The sequence below is a fragment of the Ascaphus truei genome, chromosome 6, assembly GCF_040206685.1.
Source record: "Ascaphus truei isolate aAscTru1 chromosome 6, aAscTru1.hap1, whole genome shotgun sequence".
Classification (NCBI taxonomy): domain Eukaryota; kingdom Metazoa; phylum Chordata; class Amphibia; order Anura; family Ascaphidae; genus Ascaphus; species Ascaphus truei.
In genome coordinates this window covers 62,111,138-62,138,545 of record NC_134488.1, presented here as the reverse complement: position 1 = coordinate 62,138,545, position 27,408 = coordinate 62,111,138, and the positions used below count along the sequence as shown (strand labels likewise).

At 44.9% G+C, this 27,408-nt stretch overlaps 1 protein-coding gene across 2 annotated transcripts in view; it reads left to right on the top strand.

The window, feature by feature from the left end:
• The first annotated feature begins 555 nt into the window (after positions 1 to 555).
• The window catches only part of MAP7D1 (MAP7 domain containing 1), a 217,119-nt gene continuing 190,266 nt past the window's right edge, over positions 556 to 27,408 (top strand). Inside the window, exon 1 of one of the 2 annotated variants that reach the window (XM_075604547.1) lies at positions 556 to 1,098. In XM_075604547.1, the coding sequence (XP_075460662.1) occupies positions 1,038 to 1,098 (61 nt within the window). In that variant the 5' untranslated portion in view covers positions 556 to 1,037. The remainder of the gene's footprint in view (positions 1,099 to 27,408) is intronic. The other variant, XM_075604548.1, reaches the window with a different exon arrangement.

Sequence of the window (27,408 nt, the reverse complement as noted above, 5' to 3'; positions counted from 1 at the left end):
AATTCAACACAGTTCCATTCTGGAGACCCCCTGCTTAAAACCTAGGGGGTATATTTATTTGTTTTAAGGCTATGCTGCTTAGAGCATCTAAAGGCATGATTCTACATTCTGGCTGCCTGTGTGATGATGAAACACTCTATATGACGTCATGTTTTTGCTTCCCAAGATAATTGAGCCAGCAAAAGCCATGCTGATTGATGCAGGAGTTACTGTGTATGATGAGACTGCCTGCATCCTGAGCTGCACAGGGCTGGGGCCAAGCTGAGTGACTCACCATCTGTGCTCCCAATTCCAAAGAATGTAACTTTCCCTAGATAGTCTCAACATGCTGATGGTCTGAACCAAATAATGAGAGGGGGGGAGGGTTCCCTACTGAACCATGGGAAATCATAAAAGAACGGGGGTGTGAAGCACACATCGCACAGAAACCAGACACAGAGCACAGATGGATTTCATGTCAAGCTGGTGAGATAGCTGCTTTTAATAGTGACACATGTAGTATTTGTAAAGGAAATGAGATCAGGTTCCCCCCTCCTGCCAGCACATGGTAGATGCCTGTGTTAAAGACTGGGCAGACACTATTATGTTACAATAGCAGATCCATCAGCTGCTGTGCTGAGGTCTCATTTTATTTATTTATCATTTTGATTTCACATCTAAGTTTTCTTTGCTGCAGGGTCCCTGATCCTTTAAGGGGGGAGAAATAAAGGGAAGATTGAGCCTCTCCCGTCCATAAAACCTTTACAATTTGTGTGATCTTCATTCAAAGCAAACACATCTCCCCAGACCCTGGATTTTTTTTGTTTGAGTAGGTAGGGGGTTGGACACTTTTTTTTTTTCTCCTTCCCCTCCCTGGTGATGAAGACTGTTTTCAACTGCTAAGAAGGATCCGGCTGCCTTTAGGAATGAGATTACACCAGGGAAGCAAAAAAGAAAGCCTGCGATAATTTCCACTTTAAAATATTAGTAATAATAATAATAATAACCTCGCTGGAGTCTAGAAGTAAAATATACCAGTTACTTTGTCTGTCGCGATCATGGAAAACCAGATTGTGGGAACCCAAGAGGAGAAGAAAGAACTGGATCAACACGCGCAAGGTAAATCAATATTAACAATTACAATGGTATATATATTTTTTTAATGATCTGAAAACTGACCCTTTTTGCATGCAAAGTGTCATCAACTGGCACTTGTCCTGTAACTGTGTTATTTTTATACTCGGGGAGGAGGAAGCTGCTGAGAGACTATATAAAGAAAATATTTATCCTGCTCGTGTAACGTTTTGTATACACCAGGGATAATCTCCCCTTACATGTCACACATATAAACATTCGTTTTTCTAGTAGCTGCGGTGAGATTTCTTTTGCAGTGCTATGTTATCATGACATTTGAACATGATTACTAAGGTTACTGTATATCTCTGATTTATAAGAGTAGGCGGGTGTATGTTAAGAACTAACAGTTGTGTTGCATGTATACGTATCTGTTTTACATGTGGTAATTGTATATTATATATGGACCCCTATATGATTCACTGCTTTGGTTGTATGTTTACACATTATTCGGTGTCCGGGGACTTTACATATTGTTTTATAGAAGAGGAATTGTTCAGCACAGAGAGCAGAAATCATGGCTGTGACTTAGAGGAAGGAATTGATTTGGTCTTTAGTATATGCTAGTCCACTCCCCATATGAGCATGGCTGGGGTGAGATCACTTCTACAAAATAGTGTGTTCTCCCCCTCCCCTGCAGTCTGATGGGGCTGGGTTATTATAGAGCTGTGCAGTCAATGACACTGCAGATGATGATAAAAAATACACAGCAATGTATGTAGAATTTTTGCAAGCACAATGGGGTCTCTGCCCCGTAGAGCTGACAATCTAATTTGGGTGCCTGAGGCACAGGGAGATAGTGACGAGTCACAAGGAGCAGATTCTGGGTTCACCCACTTCAAAGGCAGTGGCATTAGCATTTCAGCCCTGGACACTGAATTCTTGTGTCTTTCAAACAATGCTCCACATGATCATTATTAAGGAGGCCTAACAATAGATATCGGGGAGAGACCATTTCCCTTCCCCCATCCCTCAAGAAACAAACTATTGTTGTGATGGGGGAATTATATTCATTGGTCCCCCTAAACTCCTGGCTACTGGAGCGACTGATAAAGTAGGGGTACTGTGCTGGATTTGAAGACATTTTAGGAGTGGGGCAAAGCTCTAATCATGGGAAGATGTATACAATATTTAGGCTTTGAAAACCAAATCCGAGTTTTTGCCCGGTTCAGTTAGAAAGTGGAACAGTAAGTGCAAGTAAGAAAAATTAGTGGTACTCCAGGATCCTAAATACAAAATCCAGTGATACTGTGTCAGCGTCTAGTAATCACCCTGTGATTTACTTAAGTGGAAACCTAAAGCTTTGTGTTTAGAACTGAAGTGATTGGGGGACATGATATTCAGATTGAGATATCTCTATCTCTTACTCCACTGGAGGTAGCATCCCCCTTGGGTGCAAACGGCTGGGTACTGGAATACAAAAAAGATGGAAGCAGGCACCCCAGGACTTAAGTTTTGCAATAACCTTTTATTTTTGTGTGTGGTGAAGAGCCAGAACTCCTAGCAGGACTCTCTTTAAGAATTATAATACTTTATTGCTGAAACATCAATGTTTTCGGTCGAGATTGCAATTGATACATTTATATGTCCTATATGCCAATAAACTCTCTTAGTGGTAGTCGTTTAATGTGGGATATGGCAGGTAGAGAAAATGTATAGGTAATTCAAACCTTTCAGCCAGCAGGCTTCATGGGTATCCCGCATGTGAGCTGGTACTGAGACAGGTGCATGGCCAGGCTCTGACTTCCTCTGATGACCCAACTGGGGCCCTGTTTCACATACTTATCGCTTCCCTGCCAGGAGGGCCTGCAATTCAGCAAAGGGGTTAAGTGCAAAGTCTCCTTTTAAGAAAGGGTAGTCATATCGAAAGAGGAATTAAATGAGCTATTCTTGCTGCTGTGGGATATTGCAACTCAAGTCCTTTTAGTCCCCATTAACCTTGCGAACGATTCCTGTCCATCCAAAAAGGATCCACTATGGCCAATTCATTTCAATCTGACGTTAATAGGGTGACCATACTTGTACCGGCAAAAACCAGGACAAAAATCTCACGCATGGGCAGTCGCATGCGCGGATGGCGAGCACCGACTGCGCATGCACGAATGATGAGTGCTTGCCGCCCGCTTGCGTGCATGCATAATCTGCACATGCCTCTTATGCATGCGTGGCTGGTGCTGGTAGAAAACTGGGACAGTGGCCCAAAAAGTCAGGGCAGAGGCCTAAAAAACGGGACTTCTGGTCACCCTAGACATTAACCCCCTCCCCTCTCTTACTGAGGGTTGGCTCATGACAAAGCATCACGCCAGTTCCCTTAAACAAAGCCAAATCTTGTGTAAACTTTGTTTTTCCAGATAAAGGATTTTGTATCCATTATTATTATTTGCTTCCCATTTTCAATTAACCCCTTCCTTGGAAGCCATGCTCCACAAGCCCATAGTTGGCCCCTGCCAGAGCGGCCTTGTCGATCCACTGCTGGATAAAGTCCTCCCCAATGATCTTCCAGGTACAGGTAGTCCTCGCTATCCAACGAATGGCATATCCAAAGCTTTACAACGCAACCCGAAGGGCCGTTTTTCGACGCCGGAATGCGTTATCCAACGCTCACCGCCCCTGATTAACATGGGACTCACTTTACAACGGTTTCACTATCCAACGCAACTTCCAGAACGGTTTCCATTGGATAACCGAGTACTGTCTGTACGGCAAGCCTCTCTCTTCCACGTTGCTCCAACTATAGTATGTATGTATGTATATATCCATGTATAATAAATTGGTATCCTATCCTGTCTAGCCGATTGTAACCTAATTGCTGCTGGAGGGCACTCCAAAGCCCTGTAGCTAAAGGATGCTGGGGCCTGCCATCCTAGGACTAATGGCAGTGAAGTGTGTTGTGTGGTTTATTTTTGTTGTTGCTTACTTTTTTTTTGAACTAATGCTCCATCCAGAGGAGATAAGCGTTTAAAATATTATGCGTCAGGGAGGTTAAAATGGAGTCCTCCTCAGAGCCCAGTGCAGTCTGAAGGTTACCATGGTGACCTCAGAAGCTAAAGATTAAGAAAGAGGATAAACGTTTATTGTCCCCATGGGAAGCAAATGCTTTGATGGGTTGTTCCAATATTTTAATCATATCTTTCCTAAGACTTGGTAAACCTTGTATCTGCAGGCAATTTATTCATTTGGGCCTTAATTATTCAAACAGCTAACAGTGGAAGACAATAAGTAGATGATGCATCCCATAGGACTTCTTCTTTATTTATAAAATATTTTACCAGGAAGTTATACAGTGAGAGTTACCTCCTCGTTTGCAAGTATGTCCTGGACACAGAGTTATGATAAATAATACATAGTTACATTAAGTGAACAGAGTTATACATTATATACAAGATATTGAATGCACAGTTAAAGATAATATATATTTATAGGTGTATGTAACAGTTAATGAAAAGGGGGGGGGGAGTGTTAATTTTTTTTTGCAGGATACACAGAAGTAAAATCTTGATTATCCCTTTGTTTTCTGGAAAGGTTGGGGTAGATTCATTGTTATTGGTTAGGATGGAGGGGGGGGGGTGTAAAGTTATATTAGATGGGGGGGCTTACCTCTTGGCTTCTGTTACAGAAGTCCGACCCTTCCTGTTGGGTTATTGTTTAACCGGTATGTGTCGTTAAGTTATCTTGTTGCAGCTTTTGTACAAAGTTTATATGGCTACGGCCCTGCTGTCTGCGCTGCGCATGCGTCTGCCTGGCTGGCGACGCGTGCAGCTGATTTCCCCAGTCTGCTGTGAGCTGGAGTGGAAAAGACGGGGGGAGTGACGGGGCGCAGCCATAACGTCACCTGGAAGGTTCGTCCTCATTGGCTGAACCGCCGGGGGGCGTGGCCTAGCGCTCCATCGCTAGTTCTAATCTCAATTTTCATGTATCCCTGAAAAACTTGCCACGCGACGGCCACCCCTCACAGCACCCCCGGCCCCATTGAGGGGAGACTCTTGTCCATAGCGGGCACTGCAGCAGCCAGTGGGGACCAAGCCTTACAGATGTAGCTAACCTTGCTGTCTCCCGTGCCAATGCGCGGTGGTCCCGGCACCAGAGGATTTACGCTGCAAGAGTCCCATTCGAAGCATAAACCCCCTCCGCGTAATCATGCCAGACGCGGTCTCCAGCGCGCAGACCTGCTTCTTTGGCCGTGGCCCGGGGACAGTGAGTCTTTTCACATCTGTACATGGATCCTGTTGGAGTTGGCTCCTTGTGGGGAGGTGGTGGATACCTCCCGTTCATTTGTGTTGGGGAAGGCAGTGTTATACTTAGCTTGGGCAGCTGGTATTGAAGTGATATTCCAGTGTGTAGTGTGTGTTGGGCCTTGGGTGGCTGTTGGCAAATAGAGGTACACGTCATGGGTATCCCCCTCAGCTTTATGTTGGTTGACGGAGCAACATAGCTGGGTACTCCAGTGTTTGGTAACATTTTGTATATTAACAAACCTGCAAGCAGTTTTCTTCCAAGCCTTGCATGTCTCTTATTTGGGTTGGGTATGCTGGGTAGTTCTGGAACACCACCCTCCTACCCCCCTGAATACATTGTATTGACTGTTCCTGGGTGTCTGCCTCCATCATGGATGCTACAGGTCATACTAGATTTAGGATGTTGATATCTGACATTCATGAGTAGCTCACTACAACAAAGTTTTAACCTTTTGGGGTTTTTTTTTTTTGGTTACCATATGTTCTGAGTCGCCCATGTGTGACGGACCGTCCTGCGCTGTGACCATGTGGTCACTTGTCTTGCAGTATAGTTCTCCATAGAAAAAAGTAAACAAACTGATGACTTCCTCTGGATGTCACATTGGCCAGGCGCGTTGCAGATGGGCAAATTTTTGTCATAGTTTGAATTGGCTGCGAAAATATCTGTCTCCTCCCCTTCCAGGGGAAACAAAAAGGAGGTCACGCGGGCTAATACGACGTTGCAGATTCCTACTGGTCTGCGTGACAGAAGTACCAGCGGCACCTTCCTTGGTAAATATCTCAGGAGCAGGGGGTTCCTGGAAATTACTGAGGTTCTGCTGCGGAGACCTACTTCATATACATGATTAAAAAAAGCAAATCTGGGAGGAAATGCTGGTTCATTAGGAGCTTCTAGCTAACAAAGATAACACTGCTGCAGCTACTCCAATGTTGCAGTGATCAGGGCAACGACAAATCAGTTTGTAGGAGATCAGAATTTCTTCTAAACTGGCAAATCACTGGGGGTTGGGGGAGAAAGAGAGCTGACTTCACAATGAAGTATTTCTGAAACAAATGTGTTTACGTGTGAGGGACGGAGACTGTAACCCTTTCAGTGCCAGGGGGAGCATGCAGTGCAGTATGATGGCATGCATTGGGTTGTAGAGCATGATGGTATGCATTGTGTCGCAGAGCTGTATGATGGCACGCGTTGTGTTGCCGAACACTATACTAGTATGCAGAGCAATATGATGACATGCATTGTGATGCAGAGCAGTATACTAGCATGCGGTATGCTAAATTGCAGAGCAGTGCTTTGCAGGCGCCTCTGATGGCAGCCTCTGTAATCCTTCCCAAACGTTGTCACAAATCAAAGATGACTGCCTCTGTCGTCCATTTTATTTAACATTTTTATAGCAATAGATTATGCGCATATCACCCCTTTGCAGCCAGAGGGGCCGGCAGCGCTATTATTTGAAGGGGGGGGGGGGATACTTCAAGGCAGTAGTAGACAAATGGTATACTTCACGGTTCTCAAAAGGGCCACAATATATGTATTGGTGCACAGGCAGGAGGGCTGTTGCAGACGGGGTTTGGAGCTTCTCCCCTGTCCGGTCAGCTGCTTAATGCCGGCATGCTGGTGAATACTGACCGGTCCTCTCTTTACACAGGGAACAAGTGATTAGCGCAGGAGTGGGACAGTACAGTATTTATCAGCGCAGTGTCATAACGCAGCTGGGGGAGTGAAGAGAAGCTACGATCCCCGCTCCATCTTTACTAGGGAGATATGGGGAGCTGTGCTACTGGGGCGGCCAGAGGTGGTGGCCCAAAAGGTGACGCTCCCGTGGGCTGCCTGTTGCCCACCAGTACTTGAAGACTAACTTAGTGGGAAGAACATTCTCTTTTGAAGTGGGTAAACTCGGTTTGATTTCCAGTGTCGGGGATTCTGACCTTGGACACGTCACTTTATCTGCCTGTGCCTCAGACACCTAAAATTAGATTGTAAGCTCTTTAGGGCAGGGATTTATTGCGCTTGCAAACATTTTTGTACGGCGCAGTGGATGCTGTCAGAGCTATATACGAAAACAATGTTCTTATTATTTAAGTGCTGCTGACTGAGATTGTAGGCTTGGTGTCTTTTTGCGTGGGCTGGTTTAATTGTTTCCTGCTGCCTCTGGTTTTGTACTAGGCCTTAAAGCAGCCGTCTGCACTGATCCCCGTTGCTTTTGCATATTTCTTTTATATTTACTTTATGAGATCTTTTACTTTGCAACGCTCCTTAATTTATTTTTAATCCAATGCTCTGTTCAGGAGCATGTGTGTCTAGATTGCACTGGGCCACAGGGGTTACAAATGGAAATCCAATGATGTTGCAGCTTTTTTTTTTGGTGACCCTGGTAGCCATGTTTGCAGTTGTGTTTTTTTTTTTTTTTTTTTTTTTCCATGAAACGCCAAAAATTAAAGTGACAACTTTGGGGGTCCCTGTAGCTGGGAGCACCACAGTGGAACTCTGCGGATCCTCCCCAGATTTTGTAAGATTATATATAATATTTATGGGAGGTTCTCTGGGTGATGAAATGGTGGGGGGGGTGGAGTGATATTTAACTCTGTACCTCCTCATACCATTACATTTTGAACACCACCAGTACACCAGCCTGTCGGTGGCATGAAAACTCTGTCTGACAGCCTCCCTGCTTTTTAGCATAGGCATCTTGTAGACTTAACTGGTGTATCACTGCTAACAATCAGCACTTCATTATTACAATTATTATTTTTTTTGGGGGGGGAATTTGGTGGTTTGGGTCCCCTTTTTTGAGGTTGACATTTTGGTTTCCTGTCAGTTCAGGGCTGCAGCTCTTGTAGCGCAAGATGGCAACGGACTTGACAAACTGTAAGAGAGCCTGTGCCTATTGACGTACAGTGCCCCCCTGTTCTTGTGCCATAGAGGTATGCCCGACGAGATGGATTAAAATAAAGAATGGGTTTGAGACCAAAGAAAAGTAGGGTTGCCAGGTGGCTTCTCCAAAAATACTGGACACAATGACGAAAGATACTCTGTCCGCTCCATGCTGATTCCTCCTGTCCTTGGCCCCACCCCCAGGCTCCTGACACCACCTCTTGATTGGCTGCATTTTCCCATCAGGATGGAGGAAGCTGCCCAGCCCCCTAGCAGCAGTCCTGCTCTCTCTTGGAAAAATCCTGTGCCCTCCCCCCCCCCCCCCCCCCAGCCGGCAGGTCACTATGTCCAGGGAGGTAATATCGGTATACACATACGTGTCCTGTATTACCTCCCTACATTTTTTTTTTTTACTGGAAAGAGTGTCCAAATATAGGACTGTCCGGTTCAATACTGGACACCTGGCAACCCTATCACAGGGGGGAAGAAATGAAAATGGCAGTGGGCCGGACATGTCGCATGAAGAAATGACAATTAGTGGAGGAAGGTAGATGGTACTTGAATGAATTCCAAGAGCGCTTAAAAGACCAAGACAACAACCTAATGTAAGATGGAAGGAAGAAATCTGAAAATGTGTTGGCGCAACGTCAAGAAGAGAGGCTTTCAACCACAGTACCTGGAAGATCATTGGGGAGGCCTTCATCCAGCAGTGGGTCGACCAAGGGCTGAAGATCATGATGAAAGATGTATGTAGAAATTCAGCAGAGTTGCTGCTGTAAACGCTCGATTTTGTTTGCATGTGATGTCCAGTCTTTGTTGGGTTGACTTGGAAGGAGCACCTAGCCATGTGTAATTCATTATATCCAGGGATTTGTGACATGCCAGGGAATCTTACAGTTGTCTCCCTTCTAGCCTTTTGTAAGGTCAGGTTTGGGCAGTGGGTGAGAGAGGAACAGACTTTCCTCATCTCCTCTTAAAGAAACCAAATTCTTCACCCCAATAGCATGTGGCCCCTCTGCGGAAAATAACCCTTTCATTGCCTGAGGAGACCAGCAACTCTGGTAGAGAAGGGGTTACTGAGCCTGCCCAACACCCTCCTGCGGTTTGCCAGAGATGTACAATAACAAGCACTGAATGGAAATCTGGGGGAGGGAGGCTGGGGGCTCAGACCAAGGACTGCCACAGCTCAGCACTTTTATATACTGCATGGTGGCGTGGTCGGCTGATTTTAACTCTTTGCACACCAGAAAGGCGATGGGGGTCCGAGTCTAGCGACTAACTCCAGATATTGTAGTAACAAATCGTGGACGTCTCCTGCTATTTTGCTAGTTAACTCCTTTTCTGACACAGCCCTGCAAGGCATTGCAAAGAGATTTGATGCCGGTCTTTCTGGCAGCAAAGAGGTTAGCACTCTTCAGTATTGGTAAGCGCTTTGTACACTAACATCTCTTCACACATACCTCCTCATATTAAACATGCTGCAGTATAAGTACAGTATGCATCTATGCACGTACCCTCCAACTTTTGGGCTGGCGCCGTACCTATTATTTTTTTTATGAGCTGGACATATTGTACCTATTTCTGTCCACGTTTGAGCTGCCTGTCTCCCATTGGATGAAACATGGAACCTTCAGCTAATTACAGCTGCTTGAAGATCGATTACTGATTTTGATAAATGATCAGCGTGTTATAGGGAAGTATGCTAAGTATATATTTAGTATATACAAATCCAGAAATACAAGTGTTTTATCAGTATGATATTTGCCAATAATTGCATGCGTTGCCTTCATGGAAGATGCTTTCTTGCTTGTAAGCTCCAGTGTCCCACATTAACTGAGGAACTAAAGTGTATCTGTTTGCATGTGCCCCCAATATTGGAGGGTCTGGTATCTGAGAACATAGTCCTCAAAACATTACAGCCCTCCAGTATGTTGAGCTTATTGAATGAAGGTTAAAGTGAGAAGGATCCTGGACGTGCAGAGGATATTCAGTATGTCCCATGTTCATTCTGCTGGGTATTTTCTACCTCCTACAATATTCCTAAAGACAAAAGGGCAACATTGTGTGTGTGTGTGTGTGTATCTTAAAAATAAATTATTGTCCAACACTCCAATATTCCCTTTTCAATCCATCAGAACATGCAGTACAAGAAATAAAAATGGTGCGACATTTCGGACCACCCCAATTCTTTGTCAAGCTTGACAAAGAACCTGGGTGGTCCGAAACATTTGAAATAAAGGGAATATTTTCTAATGGAGGAGTGCTGTGGACAATATATATTTTTTTATTTTGTATTCTTCTGTCGCATAAGTGACTACAATCGTCCGCGTGCGACAAGTGACTTTAATTCTGACTGTATATACTTCATTATTATGTCTGCATATTATAAGCTCTTCAGGCAGTCTTATTGGTTTCTATTAAACATATGAAGCCACCTTCTTGTTAGGGAAGATTTTATCCCCATTCAAACGAAGAAGGGTTTGAATCTTTTGTAGCAAGGTTTAGAAAGCTGGACAGAATAGGAGCAATTGTGCCTGTTCCTTGGTGAACCGCACAGCAGAGCTACAATGTATTGTAATAAATAGGTGTGAGCTGCAGTGTACGGGCTGCTTTTCTTTGCAGATCTCCCTGCCCCCGCCCTGCGGAGCAGTCATAGTGATGTATCGCTCTGCTGCTCCCATCTACAGAGGCTGAATGTTTTATAATGAGCTGCTCAAAGAGGAGGCTTGGGCGCAGAACCTACCGACAAGTGCAGCTCGCTGCTTTTATACAGGGTCTGCTGTCACAGACTTTATATAGCGATCACTTACCCACTGACATGTGGGCTCTATGTATAACCAAGTGAGACTATTAATGCAACCTGCTGTGCTAATCGCCATTTGTTAAGAAATCTCTTCTATCCCTTTCCAACGCTGTTTTAATTTTGTTTTAATCTGATGCTCTGTTCAGGAGACATGTTTTGCAATATTAAGGGCCCGGGGGAGGTTAAAATGGAGCCCTCCCTGAAGACTAGTGCCGTCTACAGGTTACCATCACAAAAATCAGGATATGAAACACCATTTTGGGGGGGAGATTGGAGGGGGGGCGGTGAATTGGAGAACACGTAATTTCCAGTCTTGACATTCAAAATAACATTGTTAAATGTATGCATGTCCAGTACTGGCCAGAGACCAAATACTGGAGAGCTAAATCAGAGATGGGTTATATAATCTCTATCTAAACCTTCAGGTTCAGAACAATCATTTCCAGGATGACTGTTCAGAAGGGATTTTTTTTTTTAAATACCTATTTTTTTGTCTTTTTATGGACGAAGGCACCAACTTTGTCAGAGATGCAAAACATTCTCCCACTATGCCCGATCTTTCCACCATGAACATGCACTGCAAGAAACTATTCCTCTTCTACGGACATGTTTAACCCTTTGAGTGCTCCAGGACGTAGTCAATCTGTCATGGCGACTGGCACTCCCGGGGTCTCATGAGACAGTGACTACATCATCATCCTCCAAGGGTCTGGTTTCCCCCCCGGAGCGCAGGACGCAATCTGCACAGCGAGGAAACTGAGGAGGAGGACGACTCCTCTTCGATGTCCCAGAAAATGGCTGCCGCGGTCACGTGACCACACTGTGCCAGAGGGGCCATGGCACTCGGTCACCACGGTCTCTCCAACATCAAAGGGGTTAAATGAGCATTCCTTTCTATGGTCACTTCTTTTATTAAATGGTTAATGGAGCAAGTGGTCCCCTGGAGCTGGACCGCTTTTATTTCGGCTCTAGGCTCCCTCCATGATTTGCTTCCTGGTTCTTAAATCTCCAGCGTGCCGCGGTAGATTTAAACCTCCATTTTGTTTTCCCTGCAGGGGATGGTACCTGGGACACTTTCAGAGGCAAGTTTCTGGGAAACAAGGGGCTGTCAGAGTGGAAATTAATACTGTTCAGCTCCTGGGACCCCCTGCTTGACAACCTATTTCCCCTTCCCCCTCATTTTTAGCTTCCTAATGATGTCAGTGGAGTCTCGGCACTTATCCATTAATAATCAGATAACAAGCAGATATGGTCAGAGAATAGCAAAAATAGAGCAACATAGATGCAATAGATATTTGGGGGGGAAGGGGGTGGTATTAAAGTAATGTCACTGCCTTTTGAAGTGGGCAAACTCTGTTCCTGCAATACACTATGTACAGCTGGGTACACAGTCAGCACTGTATGAGAAACAATTCTAATAATGAATTAAAGCTGCACCTGCGCTCTCTGTGTGGGAAGCTGGGGCCCCCCGGAGCTGAGCTGTGTTAATTTCCTCTCCGGGGGAACCCCTGGTTTTCGAGATGTAGCCAGGAAAGTTACTGCCGGTAATTCTGCATATTCAAATGCCCTAGTCACCAGGACATTGACCCATTTACAAAATGGCAAATGTAAAATCTGGGGGGCTGTCTTCTCATTTTTAAACTCCCCATTTCACAATCTGGTGCGCAAATAGGGCAACAAGACACCTTGAGTCAGAGAAACCAGGACAAATGGTTCTCTGCTGATGTCAGCATAGTGCCACAGTTACCTTCATACATCTCTTCCCCGCCCCCCCCCTCCCCCCCCCAGAGGCTGGAATATGTTCAAATGCAACCCTGAGTCATAACGAGCTATGTGATGAGGGTGCTGATCAGCAGGTAGCGCTGGACCAGAGTCGCGTGCGTTATCTTGTTTCCACACAGCATGCACCTCAACGTGAGACAAACAGGCAGCGTCGCAGGCTGAGTCATGGAGTCTGTGGAGGTGGGGTAACCCTAAAGGCATAGCCCCACGTAACACCGTAGTGAGCTAATGGCTGCGATGTGTGTAATAGGTTAACGCCTTCAGTCTGGCCCTAAAAACAAAATGCAGTTTTTTTTGATCAGGGAAATTCCATGGAAGTCTGATACCTGCTAAACATCAGTGACACTGACTCCAAACCCGTGCGAAAATCAGATAGTTGACATGACTGTCTGCACCAGAAGTCAATAGATTGTTAACTCCTCATAGCTTTTCCACGAAAATGTTAAGATAAAGTATTTTTTTTTTATTTCGTATACGGCTTTTCTCCCAATGGGACTCAGAGCGCGTCACAATGACAGTACCGTACAGTGCGCAGTACATAGGATTGTTAGTCTTTGCTCCGTAGAGCTTACAAGCAATGATTTTGGTGCCTGAGACAGAGGGAGATAAAGTGACCTTCCCAAGGTCACAAGGAGCTGACACTGGGAATTGAACCAGGTTCCCCTGATTGTGTCATTGTCTGTGTCTTTACTCGCTGAGCCGCTCCTTCTTTAACCCAGTGCTTCTCCGGACCCATTGTTTGTTTTTTAATCTTTTACATAGGTGAAAAGCTCATTTTTCCTCTGGGGAACCCCTCTGGTTCCTAGAGACATTACTTAAACGTTCCTGCTGGTATTGTCCCCAACAAAATGGCAGTTTAAATGTCTTACGCTGCGCGGGCCATTAGGAAGCCGCACCCGCAACGTCCTCCATCGCCACTTCCTTTTTTTTTTTGACCGCGTGACGCTGCGAATTTAAAGACCCATGAAGTTCCCGGTGGCAGCTTTCTCAATTAAGTATCTCGCGAACTAGGGGGTCCAATGAGCTGACATGAGCGTGGTTTCTCTCCCCCCCCCCCCCCCCCCCTCTTCCTATACATAAGAAAAAGGGGGCAGGATTGCTGCTTTGAGTATTCATGGCCATGATTGGGAGTGAGGTCACAGAGACTGATTGGGGGAGTGGGAGTGAGGTCACAGACTGAGGGGAGGGCTGGGTGTGGGGTTTGCTGCTCTGGCCAGCCCCCTTGTTTTGCTCTCTCCGGAAGCCCCTGCTTTGTCCTGTTAAAGCCCCAGCCTCCTTTCAGTTTACTTTGCTGCCTGATTCATTTCCCGCAGTGTCTCTGCTTTTCCGCCTCGTTGCCTGGGATCCTGCCTGTCCTGTAATCCCCCTGCGACCAGCCCTGGCGTGGACAATGCTGTTATTATTCCATGCTGTGTAACCAGTAGTCAGGCCCTATTAAACCGCTTTGCCTACACATGCATTGCTGCCACCTCCAGCAACAGCGGGCTAATTGCTTTTGACTATGCATAAGCAATCCATGGCTCCATTATTATTATTATTAATAATTTGGCTGCTTTGGCCAAAGGAGTTAAACATTTTTTTTTTTTTTTTTTTAGCACCACTGAGCATTGAACACTGTATTTACAGTGAAGTCAAATCACTTCATATATTACTGTAGCCCTGGTTCTTAGCGAACACAGCCCACTACCGTATGCTGTATAACCTGTAGGCTCACAGGGCCTAAGCCTCTGCCACGGAGAGCCTGGGGCACGCTCAATACTGGATACTTGGTGCAGCGCATCCACCTGCGACAGCTTCCGCCAGAGGGAAAGTGGTTCTTCGCAGGAACTTATGTACATCAACACACACAACAATAACCAACCAGTTAACTTTACTAGCATGAATATATGGCATAACCTCACTCCTTCTTTATCATCAACCGGTGTCCCTCTTTGAGGCAGACACTATACTCTGCGTCTCGCAGGACGCTCACTACCCTCCTTCACCGGGTGATCCCTCCCCGTGTCCAGTACCCGTGTCCAATATTTCCCCCACCCTCAAGTGAGACAGTGAATCTATATGTGTGGACTGCGCAGCCACGGTGTCCTGAATAAATGGTGATACCGTTGGTGCACTTGTATGTTACCTGCCGGGCACTCCAGTACCCGGTCCTGCAACAGTCTTCACAAAGGATCAGCGTGGGCCTAGATGACGTCGCCCGTAGGTGTCCGGGGCGATCCCACACAGACGTGCAGCAACACGGCAGCGGGGTCTGAGCCCAGACCTCCCGCTGATTTGGAAATGTCCTGGTAGCACTCACACTAAGGGAACCGGAACCTATCTATGGCCGGTCCCTAGCTCAGCTTCACACTACTGGGGCTCAGGGTCTAACTGGGCCTGGGGTATGAGGCCTCGGAGCTCCTTCTCCTTCCTCCTACCGCTCGCTCTGCCCAACGTGCGCGACCTCCGACCCCTTTTTCCCTTGTCCTCGCATCTCATTGGTCCTTGCGCGTCACGAGGGTCCGCTGGGCTGCTGGGACCCGTCGTTCCCTGGCCTCCCTCCTATCAGAGCTCTCCTCCTTCGCGGGCTTTGCCATTATCCCCGCGCATGCGCAACCTCTGGCCTCGGCGGTCATGCGCCTGCGCCAATCTCTAACATGGCGGCTCCCTCTATCGCGGAACCTCCGATATCGGAGCGTTCCCTAATGCAGCACTCTCCCACCCCGCAACAACAATTGTCGGGCAAAGGGTGTCCCGGCTACATCATTATTATTATTATTTATTTTACAGAATTAAGGGCGGGGGTCGTCCTTTTGGAGCTGAACTGCATTATCATTAATTGTAATTTGTTTGCCTAATCGCTTGCATCTGAGGTTACCATAGTAACCTTTAGGCCTTGCCCCCGCTGCCTACTACAGCGTCCGCTGTGGCGGACGCTGCGCGCACGAGAGCCCTCCCCGCAATGGCGCCGGGCCCGCTGCGAGGGGGGGCCGCAGCGCTCGCGCGAGAGCTACTCCTGCTCTCAATAGAATTGAGAGCAGGACTCGCGTCGAGCGATTAGGCACGCCCCCCGGCGGTTCAGCCAATGAGGGCGAACCTGCCGGGTGACGTCATGGCCGTGCCCCCGTCACTCCTCCGCCACGCCCCCCCCGGTCTCTCCTCCTGCAGTGAGCTGCAGACCGGGGAATCGGCTGAACGCGCCGCCAAAAGCGCGGGCGCGTGTTACAGCGCAGAGACCGGGGCCTTAGCCTTAGAATGAATGCACTTGGGAGAGCTCCTTTTTAACCCTAATATTTAACACTCCAATGTCTTTAACATGAATTTTAAAAATAAAATTGTCAAGAAGAGATCTCAAAGAAGATTAAAAAAAAAAGTGAATCTGCGCGGAGCTGCTGCTTTAAGATGCAGTTACTGAAGTGTTGGAAAGCTTTTACAAGTCTGCTCCGTCTGGATCGGATGTAATGGGTGGGGGGGGAATACACAGGCGGAAAGTCCAAGTACAGTCTTAATACACATCTCTTCTCCCTCCCCCCTGCGTCAGGTCTGGAATGTCGCTGCCTCTGTCCCTGGGATACGCGAGTTATCTTTAACCTTCTCAAGCTACAGCTATGTTCCTTATTATAAAAAAAAAAATTGAAATAACATTGCGGGGAATTGAAAGCACTCCGCCACACAACACCATTCTTTGTTTCTGATCTTTAATAGTTTAAAATGTGTTAAATGTATTGAATAGCTTCTAAGTTTTGCCCTGAAAAGCGTCATACTGCACAGCAGCAGAATTTATTTATGTATAAAATGTTTTACCAGGAAGTAATACATTGAGGGTTACCTTTCGTTTTCAAGTATGTCCTGGGCATAGAGTTATGATGACAAATAATACATGGTTACAAATACAGTTACATAAGTGAACAGGGTATACATTATATACAAGACATTGCATGCACAGTTAGAGATAATATATATTATGGGCGTATGAAACAGTTACAGACTAGATGAAAATGTGAGACAGCCTTAGTTTTGAAAGAACGGTGGCGGCTGTGAGTCCCCTGTAGATTCCTGGTGGTATGTAACCCAGCCTGGTGCAGCGATTCCAAGGTTGCAGTGATCACGGCTGAGATATTGAGTGAAAATAACAATGGCACTCGTCTTTAATGGACTTGGCAGAATTTTTTTTCTGGCAGTGTCACTCTAAAAAAGGAGTGAACTGAACATTTTCACAATGAGGTGTGTGACCAGGATGAAAAAGATTACATTTGGCCTTCCCCTTTAATTAATTCACTCATTTTCTGGGTTCGATGCCAGCCTTTGCAAGTTACAACATTGATGTTTTAGGAAACACTCTCACTCTGCATAACTACTCATAACTAGAAACATGATATGTATTTGCCATCAATAAGAACTGGAGGGGTACTTTCTCTGCTTCTAGAGGCTTTGGTGCAGGTTGGAAATGTACTTCCACCCCAGAGGTGGCTGCATGAATACTTTTTGAAGCATAATTGTAAAGTTCTTTACAAATGACCGATGCAATACAAAATACCGGACATTTATAATGACTGTATACACAGTACGGTTCTCTTGAAAGAGCTGCAGAGTTTAGAAGTGTTTGTGGAGGGGTGAAAAGGCTTTTTAGATGCCTCGGAAATGTTCAGCGTCCTGCACAAGTTGTCATGACACAGGAGAGAACGGGAGGCGAGGCCGTGATCTCAGCCCTGAGAAATTCTGTGCGCGGGGGGGGGGGGGGGGGGGGGAAATGAGGCTGACGTCTGGAGCGATGGGAGAAACCAGTGGCTCACGCAACACAGGCAGCGAATGCTACCCTTTTAATAATGAGCCCACAGGTTCCTGTACACTGCAATCTGTTTAACTCTACCCTTTAATAATCGCACTAGGCCGGGGCTCTTCAACCAGCTCTCCAAAGGGGCCCGATAAGAAACCATTTAGAGGTAAAATGGCCAAAAGCTTATTAAATGCTAATTTTAGATGCTTGAAAATTATAATATCTGTACCATATATGTTTACACAAGTACAACTTTAATTTAGAAGCGAGTTTAGTGTGCAAAATTGCCCTTTTGCTCCTGCGAATTTTGTACCAGTTGTGCGGTCAGCTGAGAGTTCGATGGCTGGCTCGGAGCCCCTCCCGGGCCGCATTTGGACCAGGCTGCCAGTTGTTGAGCCCTGGTTTGTGCTTCAGCAGTGATGCAGTTACTCAGGCAATTCATAGTTTTTATTTCAATAAAGGAAACCATATAAATGTAGCCAGGTCCCCTTTGGCTCCCCGGTTCACCATTGAGAAGGCAGAGAGGCAGGAAGGCCCTCTAGAGGTTGCGCAGGCGCAGTTAAGCATAGCGACGGCCATTACAGCTTTGCACAGGCACAGTAAAGATAGCGCACGCGGTCCCAATGCTAAAGAGGTCCTGAGTGGACTACAATTCCCAGCAGCCTCTGGGGACTGCCCTTTCACCCACATCACGTGCAGCCAGGCAGCAAATAGAGTTTGCAGCTTCTCCTGTGGGAGAAAGATACAATGTTGTGGAGACCACGCTAGGCAGTTGGAGCTGGGATCAGGAAGGGGGAGGAAGTGTGTAAGGAGCAAGTGGCTCTTACTCTAGGCCAGGTTACCCCCAGGCCCCAGGTAGGTCCCACTCCCCACTAGGTTAGTGGGTAAGTCATAGGGAAGGCCCCTTAGGTAGGGACCCTGCCCTTAGGTGTGTGTAAGTCTTGTCAGTGACACAGCTGCAGTGCTGTGTGCTCTGACAAGAAGAGACAGTGTTGTGTGCAGTGCAGCTAGAGGGGTTGCTTTGGCTGTTTCAGGGAAAGGCCCCTCATAGGAAGAAGGGGGATTGCTTTCTAAGTTATACAGTGTGTGTAATATCACCAGTGCCAGTTGCATGTGGTGAGATGCCAGAGTTTGGGATCAGACAGAAGCTACAGTAAGAGATCTTCTGCATGCAGAGGCTAGGGTAGAGGTATACCCCAGGGCCCAGTTAGTCCCCAGAGACACTGCAGAGGGAAACTGTATGGTATAGGGTCGGCCTTAGGACAGGGACTCCTTCACCATACGCAGAGAGGAAGAGGATTGCTGTCTGACAGTACCTGACTGTCAGTACAGCGTGTATCAGAGACTGTGTTAAAGGATCATTCCGGCTGGAGATCCTGTCCATGTGAAGTCAGCGTGTGCATCCATTCCTGCAGAGAGCAGCACAGCATGGCGTGGGATCACTGTGCGGTGTTGCTGAATTCCAAGGATTTTCCTGATCAGGACTGATCAGGGAGGTAGTATATATTAGGCCCCGGACATGTTGCTTGCTGGCGGAAGCGTGCTGACGCGCGCTCCTGCTCAGCACTGAGCCCCTACAGCTGCAATTAGAGCGGCTTTAGTAGGGGCTCACCTGCGCTTCCGCGTGCTTGCGGAAGCACAGGTCTTGGGGGAATTTAAAATTCCCCCGCTTGCCGGCGAGACAGGCCGGTCACGTGAGCGGTTCGCCCAATGAGGGCGAACCAGCTCCGTGACGTCACTGGCCCGCCCCCGGCCAGTGACGCGCCCGCCCCCGGACCGCCCCCTGACGGCTGCTGAGAGTGCTTGCGGAAAGCACCCGCTTTCCCTGCGCCTCAGCACGCCAGCAGGGACCATGGACTCGGCCTTAAGTGCACCACCGGGCCCCAACACAGGGAAGCGCTATCCCTCACACTCACACTGGTCTTTGTTGTGGTGGACACTCAAGGGACTGAAAGGGATGTGATGATGGACATGTGGGTGAGGGGACGGTATGCATTCAGGGTGATGCACTGTTATTCATATGCTGTATTGATGTTATGCAAAGAGTTTAATTGAAGTTACCATTCATGCTCAGTAAATAATGTTTATTCACATTGTGTGTATTTTACTGTATGGTTGTTCTGGTGAGGGCACACTCGCACCACGTTGGGATCCCTCATCAGTGGAAGCGCTGCACCGAGTGTAAGTACATACTCCAGGTTCCCCGTGGCGGAAGCTCAGCTCTCCTGGTTGCCAAACAGGTACCGCACCACACTGATAAGAAGTCAGATACACCTGCCCACCCCAATCTCACTTAGGGTGGAGGAAAGAGGGCTACATAAAAATAAAAAAAAAAGAGGGTTCCGGAAATATATTTTTGTTTTGCTTCATAGATTTTTATTGATTTTTGAAAATGGCACAGGGAGGTGAAGTACGGAAACAGATTGGGGAGGGTTCCATATCCAATACGTATACATCCATACAGAGAACTGTACCACTAGCCAAGGAAGAAAAAAGCGGTGCCAGGTAGTAAAAATTTGGTATTCTTTATTCAAAAAATAAGCAGGAGTGCCAACCCCCCCCCCTTCCCCCCCCCCCCCCCCCCCCCCCGGCAACACCAAGTCTAGGGCTAAATGGCTGGCCATTGTCTAACCCATAGGAGGGTTAAAAATGTAAGTTTTTTTTAAATTAACTCCGAAAACCGGAATCCCTAACTCTGAGTTAAACTTTTTAGCGGATTGTTGCTTTAAAAATGATTTGTGTCTTTCTAAGGCCGCGCTTATAGTGTGCGTGGTGGGTGACGTCGCCGCTAGCGAAAGTTGTAATTCGCTTTGCGGTGACGTTGCGGGCTACCAGGTCATTGATTGGATCAGAGGCTGTCACATGTGCGACAGCCGCTGAAAAATCAAATTTGACCGGCTTCCAAATTTTGTGTCGCTCTGTCGCGCTTACTATAAGCGCACGCGACGGCGACAAAACATTTGTTTTTGGGCGACGTCGCGTCACCGTCGCCGACACTATAAGCGCAGCCTAAGGAAGCTGATAACATACATAACATGTTTCCATCCTCTTCGTCTGGTAACATTGCACTGTATCTGTGTTTCCAAACCTTTATTATATTGTGCACACCCTGTTAAAAAATATTTGTTCCACGAACCCACAATTAACAAATCTTATTGCCTACTCATCAGACTATCGCTAATAAAACTGTGTGACCTATCCCAGGCAGTGTAGTGTCCTGACCTTGTGTGGGTGGAACAAGGCCCAAACTGCACAGTGTGTGCAGGCAGCATGGGTAGTACCGGTATAGCTGTCAATTACTGCGAGAGCTTCCAAAGTCACGCCCCACAATGCTTTGCTGCTGTGGATGTAAAGCGTTGTGGGGAACACCTGCTGGAATTGATGGCTATACCACCCACGCCAAGGTGCAGTTTGGGGTCTTACTGAGCACGAAGTCCCCACACTGGCTCAGGAACCCATTACACTGCCTGGGACGTGATGCTGTGGATTTATTTTGCCGGACTCCTTGGAGACTCATCGCGAGGCCCCTGTGGGGAATTGCTGCTCGGTCATCTCCCTCCTAGCATTTGTAAGGGGAAAAGTACACGCACTTTTATCCCCCCCAAAAAAAAGTTTGGAAAGGGGCCACGCTGCATTCCTCTTGAGTTCCAGGGAGGGGCAGGAAATGCCTTGTGCTGACTCATACTGTGGTGGAAAGGGGACAGGTACAGCTGGTGAGGTAAGAGGCAGATAAGGACCCCCAGGTAAAATGTCTCATATCCAGGTCATACTGTGGATAAGTAACCTCTTCATTGCTGGTGGGACCTGCAATGCTTTGTTCAAGAACAATTACAATTCAAAATCCTTCTTTTTTTTTTTTTTTTTTTTTTTTAATTTGTATATATTAAAAAAAAAAAAAGCAGCAGCACTGAAATCATTTGACTTCAAATAAATATTTTTGCTTGTGAATAACTGTGGGTCAAACCTAGGATCTCAGCTGCCATAACTTCCCCGCCAGTCATGTCAACACTACTGATTTTGACTTTAAAGCAGTCTTCCTGATGGACGTCTGTAGTTCTGTATAAAGGGACACATTTTCTTGGGGCCAGAACCCCCAAAAGTCACTAATTTTGGGCCTTGGAGATGTTAAACACACCTTGAGTTATGGAACTGCAGTTTACAGGGGCAGTTTATTGAAGCTGGTACAAACATACTTTCAGTTCAAATAATCAATGTAATAGATTACAATGGCCATATAATTGATTGTCTTGCTTTTTTTTTTCTTGGGAGAAATGTTTTTCCTTTAATCTGGAACACATAATTCATCAGATACTTCTGTTTATCTGCTTGTTTCACGAGGACTTCAATATTACTTGGAAAACAAAAGCCAAAAAGAGAGACAATTTACCTCCGACTTTGAGGACTGACCAATAGTTTTTGGGTCCAAAATACATTAGATAAAGATTGTGTTTAAAGAGGTATCCAAGCAGCAAAGATCCTGCTTCCCAGGGTTCACTAAATGGCTGCTTTTCAGTTTCAATCAATCCTTCAGTCTGTGTAACTCAGCAGCCACTATGTATTAAATTACTAAGGTGACATATCTATTGTTACAGTTTGCAGCTATAAGGACTGGGAATATTGGCAACAAATTATAACAAACAAAGTTACAAAGATTTTGCATTGCCGGGGAGGTGTGTTAAAACCTGCTATAGAAAAAAAAAAAGAATATATATTTATTTCATTATATAAAAAATGGCACAGAGTTGAATTTAAAAAACATTTAAATGTAGTACGTATTATCTAATACAGCAGAATTTATTTAAAAAAAAAAAAACGTGAAGTTCATAGGCGACGGTATAAAATTTAAGTAAATAAGGCACCTGGCCCCGATGACATATATCCAAGAGGTTTTTAAGGACTTGTGGTCAGTAATAGCCAATTCATTACAATTAATATCCAAGGACTCTATTTCCACAGGCTCAGTACAACAAGATTGACGTAAAGCAGATGTGGTGCCTATATTTAAAAAGGGAGCTAGATCACAACTGGGGAATTACAGACCTGTAAGCCTGACATCAAGAGTGGGGAGGCTACTTGAAGGTTTAGTACAGGTAATATTCAGGAATACCTAATGTTAAACAAAATTATTAGTAATAGTCAGCATGGATTTATGAAAAATAGGTCGTGCCAAACTAACCTTATTAGTTTCTTGGAGGAGACAAGCGAGAATTTAAGTGGGTAATGCAGTTGATGTGGTCTAGTTAGATTTTGCAAAAGCTTTTGATATGGCTCCACACGAGGTTGGTGTACAAAATGAAACATGGATTCAGTAAAAATATTTGAACCTGGATTGAAAACTGCTTGAAGGACAGACAGCAGCGGGTTGTCATAAATGGAAACTTTTTCAGGTTGGCTAAGGTCGTGAGTGGAGTACCTCAGGGATCGGTACTGGGACCCCTGCTTTTTAACTTGTTTATTAATGACCTTGAGGTTGGCATAGAGAGCAAAGTTTCCATCTTTGCTGATGACACTAAATTGTGTATGGTAGTAGGATCAGAGCAGGGAGTAATTTCTCTCCAGAAGGCTTTGGATAGATTGGAAACTTGGGCAGGTAAATGGCAGATAAGGTTTAATATAGATAAATGTAAGGTTATGCATATTGGAAACTAGAATAAACAGGCCACTTACAAATTAGATGGGGATACATTAGGAGAATCATTGATGGAGAAGGATTTAGGAGTGCTGGCAGACAGCAGGCTTAGCAGTGGTGCCCAAAGTCATGCAGTAGCTGCAAAGGCAAATAAGATCTTATCTTGCATTAAAACGGAAATTAAGGGAAGTAAACATAATTATGCCCCTTTATAAAGCATTAGTAAGACCACACCTTGAATATGGAGAACATATTTGGGGCACCACTTCATAGAAAATACATAATGGAATTAGAGCGTGCAAAGAAGAGCCACCAAATTAATAAAGGGGATGGATAATCTGATTTATAAGGGGATGCTATCTAAATTAGATTTATTTACATTAGAAAAGAGGTGTCTAAGAGGGGATATGATAACGATATACAAATATATTCAGGGACAGTACAAGGAGCTTTGAAAAGAGCTATTCATCCCAAGGGCAGTACAAAGGACTTGGGGTCATCCCTTAAATTTGCAGGAAAAGAGATTTCACCAGCAACAAAGGAAAGGGTTCTTTACAGTAAGGGCAGTTAAAATGTGGAATTCATTACCCATGGAGTCTGTGATGGCAGATACAATAGTCTGACATCTTATTTTTAGAAAGGAAAGGTATACAGGGATATACCAAATAAGTAATCTGATTGTCATTATGGAGTTAGGAAGGCATTTTTTATTTTATTTTCCCTTATGAGAGATCAAGGATGATATTTCACAGTTTTTTGGTTTATTTTTGCCTTTTTTCTGGATCAATATACTGGAAGTACAAATGTAGGATAACGTACAACCCCCCGTCGAGGCCCCAAACAAGGTCGACCACCCTAAAAAGACCATATATAGAAGGGGAAAAAGGGGGGTGGGAGAAGCCCCCAACACAGGAGAGATACCCGAGTCCGGAGACATTAAGATCAAAAGGTATCTTCAATCTCTCTTCCCTTGAAATTGACTTACAACTATGCAATGTCCTGTCCAAGGGTCTAACATTCGCTCCGACAGCAAACCCTTCGGAGTTTGAATTATTCGTAGACCTTCAGAAGTATCTGAGGAAACTGACATTGCATAGGCACTTTGCCAATTGTAAGGAAATAGAAAATAATGTAATGGAACCTTTACCAGTAGCCACTAACTTATACAGCGACCCCATAGAACAACAGACGTATAGGGATCTGGAAAGTTTGTTCCGTGAGAATCATACAGATAGCCAAACTGTTGAGGACATGAGAATTTTCCATTCTGGGTATAAACCCAAATCGGTATTCTACCCTTACCATTCTAGAGGTCAATATGTCGAGCTGTTTGAAAAACTGTTAGAACAAGAGTTCAGACACATCTGCAATTCGGCCTCATCTAAAAAGCGTAGTTATTCGAATATGACACAGAGCGAAACCCTATCCATTAAAAACCTGCGCACTAATACTGGTATTGTAGTGCGCGAGGCAGACAAGGGAGGGGGAGTTGTCATACAGGACAAAAAAGACTACTGCTTAGAAGCGGAGAGACTCCTATCGGATCCCAAATCATATAAAAAATTAAAAAAGGATCCCACAGGAGAGTTCCTCCTATCACTTAAAGCACTACTTGATGAGGCCCTTGACCAGGGCATATTGATTAAATCTGAATATGAGTTCATTTATATTCCATCACCCACCATTCCCATATATTACCATCTACCTAAGATTCACAAATCGATTTTGAATCCTCCTGGACGCCCCATTATATCGGGCATAAATTCTATGACATCGAATTTATCCCAGTATCTGGATTTTTATTTACAGCCTTTAGTTACCGAGTTACCGTCACATCTTAAAGATACCACTGCGGTTATCAAATTATTACAACAAACCAAGTGGAAAACTGGATATAGACTGGCCATGCTGGATGTACAATCATTGTACACATGTATACCACATCAGGCGGGATGTATGGCGGCTAGGTACTTTTTGGAGGCATGTAATTTGATAAAACAAACACTAATTGACTTTTTGTTATGCTCCATAGAGTTCATTTTAACTCATAACTACTTTTTGTTCGAATCGGAATTTTATTTGCAGATACTTGGTACCGCAATGGGTACCAAGTTTGCTCCATCGTTTGCTAACTTATATATGGGGTGGTGGGAAAAACTCACTATAACTGAGATATCTCCTCCACAGTTATTTCTGTGGAGGAGATATATAGATGATATCCTCATCATTTGGGATGGTACAGAAGCATCTCTTTTAGAGTATATTGCTCAATTAAATACGAACACGTGTAACCTCTTTTTTAGTGGGGAAAATAGTGAAACATCAGTACATTATTTGGATCTTGAAATTACCATCGAATCAGAGCAAATCTGTACTAAAACATACTTCAAGGACACTAATGTGAATTCTTACATTCATCCATCTAGTTGCCATTTTAAACCCTGGATTGTGAATATCCCTTTCAATCAATTTGCACGTCTCAAGAGAAATTGCACTAATGACGAGCAATTTCAAGATCAGGTACTCTTTCTGAAGGAAAGATTTATTCAGAAAGGTTATGACAGACACCTGATTGACTGTGCCATTGACAAAGTCAATCTCGTCAAAAGGACGAACTTATTAAAAAATAAGTAAAAAAGAGATAAAAGACTTGACTTTAGAAAGGGGCCTATCAATCAAAATCCAGTGGCTAGGGCTGAGCTTGCGTTAACAGAGGGAGTAAGCCATAATGACCCAACACATAGTAATAAATTCCCAGTGTTTATTACACAATTTAACGATAAACACAAGGCCATACAATCGGCCATTGCTAAGCACTGGAGGATTCTATCTCTAGACCCTGTGTTGAGTGTCGGAATGTCGTTGAAACCAAAGATCGTATACAAAAAAGCTCAAAATCTAAAAGGATTAATAGCCCCATGTCAATTAAAGTCTGCTTCTTGTCAAAGGGGCACATTAAGATCCTATTTAGATCTGAAGGGCAACTACAAATGTAGTAAATGTAAAATATGTACCAACCTAATGAATAAGAAAGAGGTTGTCTCTTTTACCACAAAACGCAGTTTTAAAATTAACCATTTTATTAATTGTTCCACAGCATATGTGGTGTACATTTTACAGTGCCTATGTGGGTTACAGTACATCGGCAAAACAAAACGATGTATGAAGGTGAGGGCAATGGAACATATGAGGAACATCAAAAATGTGCAAAAATTAATTGATAAACACATGCCCCTAACCCACCTTTTAAAACACTTTCATGATTGTCATCAGTGTGACCCGAGTGGCATTTCCTTCATGGGCATTGAATCAATCACCGCTAATCAACGCTTAGGCAATAGAGATTTACGCCTAAGTAGAAGGGAGCAATTCTGGATCTATACCATGCAAACGAGGTTCCCACATGGTCTAAATGACTACATAGAATTGGTCCCCTTCTTAAAAGAATGAATCATTAGGTGATTACATGGTTTTTATGCATGTTTTATGATTTATTGTATTTTTAGATAACATATTTTAATATTTAATAATCATGTGTTAAATATATTTTTTATACATGTTCATCTTAAAATTGTCCATAACTTTTCAAACATTAGTGTATATATGTTTACTTTTAATATGGTTATGTTGGTATGATTATTTAGAACCAAAATTGGGACCTGTCTAACATTGCTCCAATTTAAAATGTGCTTTTAATTAGTTAATCCCCCTTACATGCTGCAGGAAACTCCATTTGCCTTGATTGGGATTACATGTGCCCCCACTTTTTCTAATTACACTAGATCCATTGGCTGCTGCTCTGCACTTAAACTCCAGGGACAGCGCTATCACGTGACCTCCTGACGAAGCACTACGTGCGAAACGCGTAGAGGTCACGTGGTGGCAGTTCCTGTGGAGTTATTGCAGCCGGTAGGAGCGGGTCCCCTTGTCTCTAGCAGGGTAAGTACTCAGATTGGTCCGGACCCTTTCTGTAGTGCGTAGCTAGATCCTGTGGTTACCCCGTGCTCCACACCGAATATACTAGTGTATAAACCAGTCCCGTTTTTTAACGGTTTTTAACGTTTATTTGTCCTACCGTGCCGCTTTATTATTTATTTATATATTTTGCATCATTGTTGTTTTATCCCATATCAGTGGATGTCTTGCCCACTGTCTTAGATTAATAAATTGTTCATACCCCTCAGTGCGCCTGTCTGCCTATTGTTTTCTCTGTCT